Source organism: Anser cygnoides, chromosome 16 (assembly GCF_040182565.1).
Source record: "Anser cygnoides isolate HZ-2024a breed goose chromosome 16, Taihu_goose_T2T_genome, whole genome shotgun sequence".
NCBI lineage: Eukaryota > Metazoa > Chordata > Aves > Anseriformes > Anatidae > Anser > Anser cygnoides.
Window position 1 is genome coordinate 4,392,314 of NC_089888.1, and position 15,401 is coordinate 4,407,714.

A 15,401-nucleotide genomic window follows, 5' to 3' on the forward strand; every position below is an offset into this window, starting at 1 on the left:
GCTCTTCCAGCTCCCTGGAAGCACATCGGCCGGCGATCCACGACAGGTGATTTATGCACAAGCAAGTGCCGGTGGCAAGGGATTTCTAGCAGTGCTGGGCTGTCAGCTGGGCTAGCCAGAGCGTCGCTTCGCGATGCCGGCTGTGCCCCGGACTCCTCTGGTCCCAGCAGCGCAGGATGAAGCCCAAGGACCAGGAGAGCCACTTCCCTGAGAAAGTGCAACTCCGGGCGCCCACCCGCATCCCCCGGGCTGCCGACGCACTCTCAGGCACAGACATCGCTGCATTACGGAGCCAGGAGGGAGGAGAAGCGGAGGGTCCTTTCGGACGAGCTTAGTAAGCAGAAAGCAAGCCAATGGACTCTGCTAAAAAATCACGCCCGGGAGACGGATGCCAGCTACTGCATGGGAAGTGCAAGAAAGCAGCGGCTCTGGGGACTGACCGTCGCTGGCAAGATGTTGCGATTAGGAAACATTTCAAAGGGGCTGACTGAAGGTAACGGGCTCCGGATCGGAGATCAGCCCGTTGCTGTAACCGCGCTCGCTAGCCGGGAGCGCATCGGGGCCGTTCCTGCGCACCCAGCCCCTCCCCAGGGCTCAGGCTCGGGACATCGCCGACCCAACTTGGCGCTGGGGGATTTAAGCAGGAAAATCAGCGGCTCTTGTCCCTGCTGCCAGCCCCGGCACGGCGCGGAGCAGCGGCCCCGCTCGCACCGTGACACCGCGGGCAGGCGCCCGGCGATGCTCTGCAGCCAGCCCCTTACCGGGGGGAGGAAAAAAAAAAAAAAAGAAAAAAAAGAAAAAAAGAAAAACCAACAAACTTTTCAGCCCGTCACACGCTTCAGGCCCCCTGGGGGCGTTGAGGGGCGCAGGAAAATAAAAGTTGGCGGCGGCGGCGCGGGGCGGGCAGCGCGGATGCTCGCTCCCCGCAAGTTCAGGCGGCGCCGCGCAGCGCGGAGGGCAAGTTTCGCCGGCACCGCGGAGGTAACGGGCTTCGGGCGAACGATGGCGCTGAAAATAATCATTGCAAAGAAGATACATATATAAAAATAATAATAAATGAACGCATGGATAAAAGGGAAGGGGGAGCCCGGGCAAGCTGCCGAGACGCCGCTCCCCTCCCGGCGGCCCCGAGCCCGAAGTTGCTGCGGATGCTGAGGACGGCGGGCGGCAGCCCGGGGCGGGGGGGGGGAGGGGGGCGCGGGGAGAGCCGGTCACCCCAAAACCTCCCCGGGGCGCCCCACTTACCGCCGCCGAGCCCCAGACGAGCAGCACCAGCAGCAGCCGCGAGCCGGTCCTCATCGCCCCGGCGGCGCCCGCCCGCCGGGCTGTGGCGGTGCGGCTGGCCGCCCCGTGCCGCGCGGTGCCGGGGACAGCGGCTCGGCTCCGCTCGGCTCCGCTCGGCTCGGCGCGATCGCGCCCCGCTCCTGCCGCCGCCGCCGCTGAGCGCCCGCTCCGGGCTGCAGGTGAAGCGCTCGCTGCGCGCCGCCGCTGCCGCCGCCGCCAGGCCCCGCCCCCCGGCCCCGCGGGCACGCGCCGCCTTAAAGCGGCAGGCGCCGCCCCGCCGCCTGGCGGGGTGAGGAGGCGGCTGTGGTAGTGGAAGCTGGTTCTGGTTCTGGTTCTGGTTCTGGTTCTGGTTCTGCTTCTGCTTCTGCTTCTGCTTCTGGTTCTGGTTCTGGTTCTGGTTCTGGTCCAGATCCAAGTCCTGGACCTGGACCTGGACCTGGACCTGCCCACGTTTTGTGGAGCTCTGTGAGCGCACAGGGACAGCGGGCAACAAAGCTCGGGGAAAAAAACGGACAGAAAAGCTTGAGTATTTAGGCAAAATAACAGCATATCTGAGGGAAAGATGTGTCCAGTGAGGGATAAACTAGTGTACCAGCAGGAAAAAATGTATCCGCTGAGGAAAAAGAAGGGTCTTCAGGGGAAAGAAGTAAAGTACTCAGGGGAAAGGCAGCCAGTGGGGAAAAACCTAACGCATCCAGGTGAAAAACTCATATATCTGTAAGGACAGATCACACAGGGGAAAGATGAGTGGATTCTGTGAGAAAAGCCCAGCTTTTTCTTTCTGTGAGAAAAGCCCAGCTTCTCCATGAGGAGAAGGCTGTGTGCGGGGGGAGAATCACATCCACAGGAGAAACCAGTGTGTCAGTGAGGAAAGCTAATACACGAAGAGAAGAAAAGCTAGCGTACTCAGAGAGAAAAAAGCACAAATATCTGAGGAAAAGTGGCCTGCCCTGAGGAAACGCAGCCCCTTCGCTGCAGAGGCCTGTGCCAAATTTCAGCCACGGGCAGCCCCTCACAGCGGGGCTCCCGCCTTCGGGCGCTGCCCTCGCCTCAGTTCAGCTTTGGGCAGGAAAAGGGGAAAGGCAGAAAAAGGAACCAGCTCCTCGGCGGTTTAAATGACCCAGTCCTTCACCTCAAGGGAAACAGGCGTGTCAGGCCCGGTCCACATTCACATCAGTAGGGAGTAAAGCTAACTCCACCAAACGAGAGGGTTCCTGCTGTAAAAATACAGGCAGATCAAAGCAGGCCCGGAAAGCAACACTCCAGTCAGTTTGGGTTTGCACAGTACTCTGGAAAGGGAAAGCAGCGATTTCAAGCGCTAAGTACGGCTCCTGTTATTCCCATCCAGCCTGAACCTGGCATCCAAATATGATCTTTTCCCTTTCTGAATGCAGCTCAACTCCGCAAATAAGTGTTCTCAGGCATGTATATTTTGTGCATATAAATCCAACATCAATTTGCATAAATAGATGCATACTATCTGATGTACGTGCAAAATCAGACATCGCGGCTGAAAAATCTAGCCATTAAACTATTCTGTTAGATTCACACATTTTCTAAGGAATGAGACACATAAATCCACTGACTGCATCTTTTGCTATTGAGTAGATTTAATAGCATTGTGTTAACACCTAGAGATGTTAGCGACGAACTATGGTAAGCTCTGTAGGCACGTATAATGAAAAGACTGTTCCTACCCCACCAATTTACAGTCTTGGTGGATTATAGGGTTTGTTTAGTTTTTAAACAAGAATTTCTGAGCACATTATATAACATCAAATAAATCCCATCATTTTACGGAATTTAGTGTATACCCCTTTTTTATGAAACACGAACAAAATCAAAAATAATCAGTTGACACTATGATAGCAAAAATAAATCCTTATATATACATACAATAATCTAAATTTGTTCCTTGTATTTTTATCCTAAATTCCAAAGTTTGGAGGAGATTGTACTAGGCTGAAGGGCAGCTGCTCCTGCTATGTAAATAGAACTACAAGTACTCTGGAGACTTCTGGGGATATTTTGGATTTGCGCAACTAAAGCGTGAATATTTCCTTCTGCATACCTATGGCCAGTTATTTTGACTCTTGCTGGACTACAGCTGTTGCTATGCATGCGCTTACTCTCTTTGATAACTTTGTTAATATGACAAGTTCTACAAGTATTGTCAAAATAAGTCTGACACCACAACAGATTGTGAAGAAAAGGCAGAGCAGTAGTGAAAAAAAAATAGAATTCTTCAACATGTTTACAGTTGATTCCTAATCTGATGGCAAATTGATTTTTTTCCCAAACTAGTTTGCCATCCCTCTTTCCTAAGCTGTAGTTACTAATTCTATTCGTGGGGAATGACTGCAAATGGAGTGAGTTATTCTTTCTGGATATGTTTTCCAATTGCATCTTCATAAACACTGACCTATGTGAGACCAAAGGTAGTTTCACAAAGTGAGGTGTTTCCAGAAGGATCAGATAATCCGAAAAGGAGAGTACAAGGCCAGTGTTCAGCCAGTGGAAATCACTGGTTTACAGGTGTGGTGGTTTTCACTCCACCTTCTTCCATCAACTCTCAACACGGACTAAGTTCTGGAAGGAATTATAGTTTTGCTAACTGATTAGCTAACTTTTAAACCATCTCCTTGTTTGGAAGCTATTAATGTGAAGTGTTGAAAAATGCCCTCCTGCAGGTCTTTAAGGAAAATTAAAATATGCCATTTATGTTTTTGTAGCTACTGAACTTTCACAAGTTACTGTATTTAAGAGTACAGGTCTGAGCTGGGGCTGAACATGTGTTATTTGAGAGGGTTAGCTTCAGATTCTTACTTCACTTTGAGTCTGTTGGGAGACTGGTTATCAATTGCTATTCTTGCATAAAAAGGAAACAGGAAGCTCTCCCATCTAACATACGAATGCTACAATATGTGGATTTAGCTGGATGAAGACATTTAAGAGTGTATATGTGCACATTAAATCAACTTGCTAAACACCTCAAGAGCAAAACTGCTGATCCTAAGAGCCAACTTGCTATCCTACACAACGCTCAAGAGAATAAAAGGCTCATAGATGAGACATCTACAGAACTGACTGTGCCAAGATAATGAGGAGAACAGAGTACACAAGGGATTTTTCTCTCCTTGATGCACATACGTAATTCCTATTGACAGCAGTGGGAGTTGCACGTACATATCAAGGGGACAATAGAACTGTTAGTAAAGGAGATGAGTATCAGATGTGAGCTGTGTTTCCATGGGTAGAGAAAGAGAGAGGAAGGTGTGATCACTGAGGGACAGTACAACACACAATAAAATTGTCAAGCAGCTATCAAATACATGAAAGCATGGGAATAACAAATTAAATGGACAGGAAGTGAGAAAACAAAGCCTCGAGAGACTTTTCCCTTCCTAGCTTAGGGCTGATATCTGAATTTCTTATTTCGGAAATATTCCTGCTGGCTTAACCTGTTCAGTTCTCTGTTAAGTAAATATTACACTGAACTCAACTAAATACTTATGGCCTAGATGCTAAGGATAATAAGTGTTTTTATTAAAAAATCTGACAAACAAGGAGAAATGAAACATACATTGCGTAGCCCACGCTTCAGGTATCTTCTATGTGATCTGATGATTCTTGCTTCTTAAATAGGAGATAGCTACTTAACCGGTGAATCAGAGAGGCATTATTACAAATTTTGGTTTCTGTCAAAAGTAATAACAAAGGAATGCATATATACACAACCTGAGAAACAATGATGCTTCTGGATTGATAATGACAATTTATGAATTTGTGCCAGCAGTTCAAAACCAAAGTGAATGCCTTCAGATTCACTCTACATGTGGGATCTTTTTAGAATGTACAGGGCAGGTGGGACAGGATGAAACTGGAGAGTAAAGTTAACGATAAGACAAAGCTGTGGAGAAATTACTTATCAGGAAGAGATGTAAGTACCTACCAGATCTAGACAGAAGCCAACACAGGAAACAAAGAAGCTCCTGAGCAGGAAGAGCATAACCACAGAGGGAAAATAACTAACAGTAAAAACCAGACTTTAGTACCTTTATGTAATTCTTAGAAGCAACAGCAAATTGGTGGAACTACGCGAATGGTTGGGCGCAGCTCAAGATCCTGATTTCTTATGATCTGGCTCTAGTACAAATCTAAAGACAAAATGATGAGTCACAGAGGAGAAAATGAATTGAAGAAAGAATACATAGAAAAAAGGAGCACAGAACAAGGACAGAATATTCATTAACTAAGCTGATTCTGTACTCCCCTGCATGTGCTACCTGTGTGCAAGGATCGCGAGAAAGATGCAGCTATCTTTCTGGTTAAACAAATCTTTTGAAGTCACATTTTCAGTCCTGCCAGATGTGCTGTGATGCCAAGGAATTTGAACTTTCTCTCTTTTACACTACCTTCTCATCAGTATGTTGTGGCTCCTATTGATTCTCCTTCTGAGTTGGTAATGTGAATGGCAATGAGGAAAATACAACTCCAGAGGCCCTGTACAAAACCTTCCTGCTCTGTTAATTACAGTGAGCAAGGGAGGCCAACGTTAGTGTAGTCTGACCTCCAATTACGAGGCACGTTGTGGTCTCCTCACTGAACTGTGCAGGCATTGATGGCAGCTTGCCAGCAATGGCTATATTAAAATCAATTTAGAGATCCCAATTCTATATGTTTCACCATAGGTGAGGTAACACACCTTAAACTAATGTCATTCTTACTTTAGTATTGTAAAACCCAATTGACCTATGCAGAACAGTAACATTTCTACTACTTTTTTTTTGGGGGGGGGGGGGGAGGGGGGAGGGATTAATTTATTGTATTCTTGCAAAAACTAAAGAATAAGGCAACAGTAGTCTGAGCAGTTTAAGATTTCTATCAATGCATTGAACTGCACTTTAAAGCAGTGGTATTAAAAACCAGAAACAAAACAAACTAACAAAAAAAAAACAAGCAGAATTTGGATTATTCTCAGGAGATACAATGGGTGCTTATTTATGTCAAGATGCCCTTGCTAACAACTTCAGAGACAACCTGTGTGCCTCAGACACAGAAAATCACAAGGGATGCCTAACACAGCACAAGACTCAGTTAGCTTCCCAGGCTGCTCTGTGACGCAATGCCTCTTATTCACAGAAACAATGAAACCTCACCAGATTTAGTGAAAAAAAAGAAAAAAAAAAAGATTAATATCCATTGTGCCACTTCACAAGTGGGTGGAAGACCACAGTTTCCCACTTTCCCAAGCAGCCTGGAAAACCTTGCTGATTTTAAGGTGCTCTTCATACAAGAGTGTGTTTAAGCATGATTGCGCCATCACCTCAGAAACAAAGAGTTACCTAAAGTAGTCATCATCTGAAATGGTTGCATTCACAGTAGCCTTTACATTATAACAGCAATCTGAGAAGAACATCATTGAAATAATATAAAACAAGTGATTTCCTTCCCATCCTCTCCATGCACCCTCCTCAGCGGCTGAGGAGGGGACACTTTATCTAACAAGTCCTGCCCCTGGCCATGTTCCCACTTAGAAATTCAACAAGATACCAGAGGAGGTGGGCAGGATTTAACCTCTGAAGCCCTACAGTTCTCTAATTTCTACTCTTTGCACACAAAAATTTCCAAATGAATATCAGTATAATTTAACTTTATGTCCCCAGGTTCTTATAGGGACTGCTGAAGGAGAATGAGGATTTTCCAGACTTGCAGATTTTCTGGTTTTGTTTATAGCAGCAATTCTCATCACTTCGCCATTTCCTTCCCTTCCTTCCCACTCCCCACTTTTGGAGGACATGACTCTATTGACATTGAAGTGTTCATATTAATACAATTTATTCCAGTCCAGATCTGAAAGCAAGTTACACTGGTACAAGCAGCAATACTGGTAAAGAAACATTCTTTTATTTAGCAAAAGCACAGGGTCCAGATCAGGCTTTCTTATATTATTGACAATACATGTTTTTCTTCTTTATCAGAAAAAAAAAAAAGTTTTCTTCTGCACAGATTGGTAAAGCATAAATAGAAGTTACATTCTGAGCACCTTTTGTGGCTCCCAGCTTGTTTGTATGCCTCCCAAATATTTTCTCCTACTGAATATATCCAACTGTTTTAGCACCTCAGTAGATACTCTAAATAGTGTGTGTGTGTGCATGCTAAATGCTGAGGCAGAGCTCCTCGGAGAAGGCCGGTTACCTTTTAAAAAATAAGTCATTTTCTAGAGCTGTCAGCATTTTTAGTCAAAAAACACCTGGAAGACAAAGCACTTCACAGGAGATAGCTTTGACAGTAAATGGACATGGATAGTAGAACTGTAAAAATGAGGAAATTTGGAAAGAGGAGAAAGAGAGGGAGAGATGTGTAAGAGATTATGACAAAATATCACATGCTGAAAGAGATTCAGCATATTCCCAATTAAAAAGGTAGTGAGAAATGTATAGAGTTTGTTGTTGTACAACTTCAGTCAAGTTCAAGATGTGTATGAAATTTCTGTGAACATCTGAATCCCTGGTTTATCTATAAATGAGGGTAATAATATGGAGTGGAGGAGTTCTCCTAATAACATAACATGCCTACGTTAAATAAAGCCGAGAGATGAAAGGAAGGAAACTATTTAGGAATTCTGTATGCATTGTCAAATGAATGATATGGACTGACTGTGAGCCAAGAATAATGAAAACAAAAAGTCCTCCACCTACACACACAGAAAGGAAGTGTAGACTCACGCGGGTTAAAATTTTGCTAACTACCACTGCCATTTATCACCTAACTCTACTGTTCAACTGATACTTTCTATTTCTGGATGTTGGTGAGGTTCTTGCATGAGCCCAAAGAGTTCTGTCTACAGGATAACTGCCGCGTTTGCCAATGTCTAGAAATATCTGAACTCTAAAGATTATTTTTTCAAGCTCATGCATTCATCTAGCGAGGCAATCTGTGATTTTCCTGTTAGCACTCGTGAGTGGATCCTGTGGTCTCACATCACCAGCTACACACATGCTTTCCAGCCAGGCTCTAACTTTGTCTAGGACACGTGTAGGCACTAAAAATATCAGTACATCCAAGACCAGGGATCCCCTGCCAAAGAGTAACTGAGAGGCAGTGGATGAGTGTGTGCTCTTGGTCTCTGTGAGACAGAAATGCTGGGCAGGTCCCTGCACCATCTTCCACTGTGAGCTACAGGCGGCAGGCTTGTGGCATAACAAAGCTTATTGTAAATGACATTTCTTCAGTTTTTGCGGTTGTGCTAGTCCATCGATAAGAGATGGCAAAATCATGTAACAGATTTTATTTTAGCCTAGGAAGAAGCACAGGATTTAGATGGGACATTTTTATTACAACGTTTTAACAACAAACACAAATTATACCTGGTACGAGTTACAGGCTGCATCAGGAACCTGTACTTTAGCTACCTGGATATTTCAACAGAATGGTCATTTACACAGCTGATCCTTAAGTCTTTTATGAGAGAAAAACCCAGTAACCTTGCTGTGAAACCTCAGCAGGATGCAGATGCCATGATAATCCATATGAAAGCTACCACATTGTATTGTACGCTGTCAGACAAGTCAATTATTTTATTCCAGATCTAACATAAGCTTCTGTTTAGTAAACATGATGAGAGTCAAACTTTTACATATATATATATAAAGTGCTTAATTTGCATGCAAAATTGCCGTAAGTATGTATGCAAATAGGAAAACTCATGCACAGATGACTAATTAAGTGCATTTATGTGAGAAATTACCCAATGCACGCATGGATTCTCAGTAATTGTACACACAACTCAGATGCACGATTGCATATGTATTTTGGACACATAACTGATTGAAAAAATTGTTTCTCAATACTGTATTGGAATAACTGATGCACACGATCAGAAACACGACACCTGATTGGACTTTTGAAAGAAACGGCAGAAGCTTGTGATGAATTTTACAAAATGAATGGAATTTGCCATCTCTACCACTACCATTTTCCAATTTCCTTATAACCATAACGTGCGAATCTATGGTTTGAAAAGAGCCATTTCTGTAAGTACTGTAAGGAAACACTCAGCAAAACAAAATTAGTGTTACAGAACAAGAGACAGTAAACTTAAACCCGAGGTTTGAACCCTACTATTGCCTGTCCTGTGTGTGTTTTGGAAATAAACACTAAATTTTACTTCACGTGTCTTGATTATGTCTCAATTCTTCTCACCAGAGCAGGGTTTGCAATATGACAGCACAATATCCCTTGGAAAGGTTCGGTGCATTTTGTTGAAAATATTGGCATCAGTCTGTTTTAATGTTCCAGGCATCATCAGTTATTATAGGTTCCTTTACCCCTAAATACTGATTGATTTTCTCTGTATCCCAAAAGTTAGAAAGTTCATGCTAACATTATTAACATTCAGTACAGTAAACAAATTACTTAAGTATCACATGATAAACGTCCCTGACCCCAATCTCCTGCGAAGAAAACTACCTGTCTGTATTGTTTTGATATGCTCTGGCTACTGAATGCAGGCATATATCTTCTTTGTGATATTTTCCTATTTTCTGTTCTGTGCATTGTGTTCAGAACCGAGCATAATAGCAGTTAGGGTAGCACCTTTTTGTTTAGATGAGACATACGACATAAGGTTTACTGTTTCTGTCAGCCACTAATATAGGCAAAGGATACCTGTCCACCTTCGTGGGCACAGCTGAATCAGGAACATACACACACAGGGAAATGAAGAAAAGGGATGGGAGTGGGGTGTGCTGTGACTGTTTGCTCAGAGCCAAAGTGCAGTTGTGCTGGAGAGGGACTCCTAGCAGCATTTTGAAATCTGAGGCTCTGAATGTAAAAAGTCAGAGAGGAGGAAAAAGGGACACACTGTTTTGTTTTGTTTTGACTTGGAACAAAATTCCTCGGATTAGATTTCGGGAGCATTTGAAGTAGACTTTCCGCCACTAAGTGGTGCTATATACAGTACAGCATCTTTATGATACCGCATTTACAGGGAGGAATAAACCAGAGCACTGTCAAGCTGATTAGACTGATGTAGACACTTAACAAGTGTCCATTATGCTGGTTTAATCCTTCTGTGGCACTGGATAAATCAGGAGGAAGAACAGGCCAATCCAGATGATTAAAGAAATCCAAAGATTGAGCCCAGGCATGCAGCTTCTAAAATGGAGGATTACAGAAAACAATTCTAATTTTTTAAAAGCTTTATCTGGCTTATTTTGTCCCTTCTTAGTTATTAGTATTGTCTTCTCCAAGCTTATGGGTGTTTAAACCTGAAGTACACACCCAGTAATACCAGAGAAACAAACTGGTATTAGTTAATTATTGCTATTATTCTCAAACAACTAATATTATTCTTAAAACATACCCTACTTTATATCAATTTACACACACACACACAAAAAGAGTATGTTCCTTCTGGAGTACATATCTACATGTATATTTACCCCCTCTCACCCTCCAGAAAATGTGCACTGTAAAAATAGGATATAAATTTGGAAGGAGAATGCAAGCTTGCAACTTTGTCTATCCTCAGTCCCAGGAGAAGTGTAAATACAGCAGAGAAAGGAACTATTCTGACATTTTGACACCCATGCAATCTCTTGCCCCAAGCAACTATACATGTTGCCTCTCAGTCGTGGCTGGTGCAATATGTCCTGGGTATGGACCAGAGGAAAAAACCGCTATCCCAAGAACGGAGAGACTGAGTTCAGGAATCACAAGACTTGCCTCCTATTCTAAAGAAGAAGCAATTTATTCAGCCTCAGTGGGTGAAGCAGCTTTCTCCTTTTCTCTACCACTGGTATGTATGTCCTAGAAAACAAAGGAAAGATGCGGAGAAAGGATGGAGCACTGAACCGTCACTCATGTTCCATGACCCCTCCTGGTCCCAGACACAATCCGACATCTGGGACTGGGCATATTTGATCAGACCAAAGGACCTTAAAACATTTCCTCACTCTGAAGCCTGATCTATATGCCTATAGAATTGGTCTGCTGAGCTAACTGTCTTTAGAAAAGAGGTGGAACTTCTGCAGAGAGGATTTGCTCCTTCTGTGGGCTGTGTTTGTGTGCAGGGTGCCAGCTCATACACTGTCTTCCCAGAGAAGTGATTTAAATCAAGAGTCACAAGCTGAAAGGGTATCAAAGCTGTACAGGAACCGATTACTGCTATAAATTTTCCTGAAACAAACCAATGCTTTGCTGATTCTTTGGTTGTTTTCAGGTAGAACTATTCAGAAGATGCTAGTGTTAACTCACACATTGACTCCTCAATATTTTTCATTTTTGCTCCATGAGATTATTTTTAGCTGTTGTGCATCAGCTCTGCTTCTGAAAATATTGATAGGTAGAGGTTTCAGGTTCTCCTCGAAAATAACAAATGATTTATTGATGGAAATACACTGATACAAATATATCCATAAAATTAATGTTCCTCCCCCACTGTTTTTAAATGAAGTTAGAGACAGATGCTAGAGACAGATGCGAATTTCTCAGGAGAGAAAGAAATATCACAGGTAAATCAGTTTTATACCAGAAAATCTGATAACAATGAATAGAAGAGATGAAAAATAAGTAAACTTTTAACAGAAGAATGAACCCTTTTCAATTTTAGAGGAAATGACAACACCTAATTAACTTTATATGAGTTATTTATATTATAAAATCATTTCTAAGTCTCTCAAAGTAGGTAGATGTAAACACATAACAAGAAGCAGAAGCTAATCCAAAATGTCCTAAGGAGAGAGCAGGAGAAATGCAAAATTAGAGTGTCACAAACAAGGTCAGCTGCAGATTCAGGAGCAATATGATTCTTCTGACAGTTACTTCTTTCCCATGCAACTCTAAAAATATTAAAAAAGAAATCAAGAATTTGCATAAAACAATGATCTAACAGATAACTGTTAGGTGACCCTAGAAAGTATTCTCCATCCATACTAAGCTTTTCACATATTAAAGTAATAACCTGTCCCAAGCAAGGAAAAACTTGAAATCTCAAAAAATAAATAAATCCTAACTCAAATATATGAATTAGTCAACATATTGTTTCACAAATTTTGAAATATTTTATTTACATGTTTGAAACACGCATTTACACATTTTCAGTTGAAAATATATTTACATTGGTCCAAAATTTCTCTGGCAAGTTTGTGACTATCAGTGGGTTCATCATCACAGAGCAGATCCTCAGCACCTCTGCATTCCAAAATTGGGGTCCCGCCTATCCAGCTGCCTTGTATGGGAAAATTAATCTCAAATCCTTTCCCCCATGTATCCTCCACCTTGTTCCTGGTTGGACCTGCAAGGGCTTTCAAGTTATTTTTTGAATCTCTTCATTTAGGAGACACAAGTTGTACAAGAGAGCATTAGAGAGTGAACACAGTCCTATAGTGCTTTACTGTTTGGCTTTGGGAATTCACAGCTGTGTTTGCCCACAGCTGTTAATCCCAAGTTCAGTCTTGGAGTCCCTTCATCATTAAGAGATGCTGTATTTATGAGCAGTTTGATGCTGTTGGGACATCAGTACTTATATTTGAAGCCATTGCTGGCACCAACATGAACATACTGTGTATGTATGCTATGTGTAATTGCCATTTTTGTATACGCTGTCTGAAATGGATTCAAAACAATGGTTCAGAAACTACAAGAATGTATTTTTCTTTGAAAGTCTAACTTAATGCTACTCTGGCTGAAGGCTGGCCATCTTGCCTACCTAAATCTATTACATTTTAAACAATTTTTCAGCTCCTGGCAATTCACACTAATAAATTCTGAGAACGCTCAGTATACATCAGCCCATTGCTTTTATAAATTGTACAGATTTTGGCATTACAGTTATTGTTCTAATATTCTAAAAACTTGCTTTCGTGGACTGTTTTATCTTTAGTAATTACTTGGAAAAAAGCAAATACAACTACTTACGTTGAAAGAACAATCAAGGGAAAATACTGAAAATATGGCTTTATACTACTAAGAGACTAAGATATTACTTCTCAGTGTTAGTCTCACTCACTAAAAACTTGTTTAAATATTAGACATAATTCCTGCAGTGGTAGAAATGGATAAGAAACTTGAAAGCTCCTGTATGAATTTGCAAGAAGCTTTCTGCTAAGAAAAATAGAGATAATAGATTTGGAATATAAATGAAGCACCAGGTAGATTTTCCCACTATAGAATGAGTACATCTTATATGTATACTAATCTGCACACTACAGACCACAGAATAGTACAAATACTGCTTAAAATCTGAGAGAAAATATAAAATGTCATTTATGCCAAATATCATAAACTACCCTTTCAATCCTTTCATCTATCAGATTTTATGGGGAGTGGAGACAATAGCACGCCCTCACAGAAACTATAAAGAAGTTAAAAAGTGAAATCAATATCGTAAGAAGAACATCTAGCTGAAAATATTTAGCTGAATCCCGAGCAATATAAAAGGGAAATGTTTCTGTTGGACTTACTGCCTAGGGCTTTAAATTGCTGTATGCTATCATGCAGTATGGACTGTATTAATTATCTAATTTAGACATTTATGTGGTCATCAGACAAGTGGGAACCTGGAGAGAAATCCCTAATTAAGACTTGGGAGTTTCATAAGGGGCTGTTATTGCATGGTGATAAAATATTATTTTTGTCTTATCTTATGAATGTGTCAGGGCAGATTATGTTAAACGCTACCTACATGCATAATCAGATGACATATCTCTGGGAAGGCCCACAGATAACAGTCTACAAATGCGTATTTTTTATTTTACAGTTCAGTGATAAAAGAGGAACAAAACTTTCAGATTCAGAACTACAGCAAATCCATCTCAGCTGTGTCTGGGGTGTCCCACCACCCGCATTTTCCTTGGGACTTGGGGACAGGGTATTTGGTCTGCACTGATGGTTGCAACAGCTGGAAGCCTGCTCCTCTTCACAGCATCTGGAACCATTCTGTTGGCTCTGCATTGCTGAACCCTCCAGACATTCCCTTTCTGGTCCCTGACATGCTTCTTATGCAATAAACCACTGGTAGGTGGATTAAAAACATCAGAAATTCAATTCTACACAAGAAATCCCTATCGGATTGCTGAGTTTAACCTTTACAAAGAGATGAGAACAGGGCAGAGACTGGCCATTTAAAGCTCCACGTTTCATTCCATTCAGATTATAACCACATCTCTCGGCATTACGAGTTTGTTGTGAATGCAAAAATACCAGCTTTGAAGATCTTTCTGTCTTGATGAGCTTCCTGGATAAAGTCAGAGCTGCTGTATTTTGTGCATGCAGCCTTCCGATCCTCATTCTCAGCTGCAGGATTGACTTGAACAACAGCATTCACTTAAGGATCTCTTTCCTCATTAGGTATTTTGACTTCGCAAAGAACATGGCCAGCTCTACTGCTGAAGTAAAAGGAAGTAAATTCAGGGAACAAAATGTATGGGACAGTTTTATTTTTTATTTTATCCTCTTGGCATGCTGGTAACAACACTGTTGATATCAATAGCAAAACTCCTGCTATATCTTTTGGGACCAGTGCTTAGCTGTTACTGGAAAAGTAAATGCTTATGAAGTTATAATTTCATTTATTTATGTGTATATATATATGTATTTATATGTATAGGTACATATACAATACACACATATAATTATACATATAATACAAACTATAAATACAACTATATATTTGCATAACATATACATATATATATGCATTTAACACTACAATTCCATTTTGAGATTATTCAAAGCGCACATTGCAAAAACTCCATCACCTTCCACCTAGATAATATCTTTTTTCATTTTCCGTTATTTACAAGTATGCATAATACAAACTGACAAGTGCTATAGCTGAGGAAAAGTGGCGAGAAACAAGGACCAAAGGTCTTTGCTAAGTTGCAGGATGAAAGGTGGCGTCGTATAATTTTGCAGGAGGGATTCAATTTCACAGATCTCCACACGAGAAATGGGGATATTAATGGGGGTTGGCAACCAGCAAACTCAATAAAACTCCTATTTAATTAAAAGTGCATAAGGCATTAATGCATTGTACCCCAGTTTATTTGTAATGGGCTTTATACACTGAAGTCTCTATTACTCAAAAAAGCACCTGCAGTTGCTTCTGTGCT

General features: G+C 41.8%; 1 protein-coding gene across 2 annotated transcripts in view; it reads right to left on the bottom strand.

Moving 5' to 3' along the window:
• CDH4 (cadherin 4) overlaps positions 1-15,401 on the bottom strand; it is a 525,850-nt gene that overhangs the window by 455,337 nt on the left and 55,112 nt on the right. Inside the window, exon 1 of one of the 2 annotated variants that reach the window (XM_066978558.1) lies at positions 1,246-1,461. The exons of the other annotated variant lie outside the window; for it this stretch is intronic. Within the exon in view, the coding sequence (XP_066834659.1) occupies positions 1,246-1,299 (54 nt within the window). The 5' untranslated portion in view covers positions 1,300-1,461. Of the gene's footprint in view, positions 1-1,245; positions 1,462-15,401 lie in introns of those variants that run through there. 2 annotated transcript variants of the gene reach the window in all.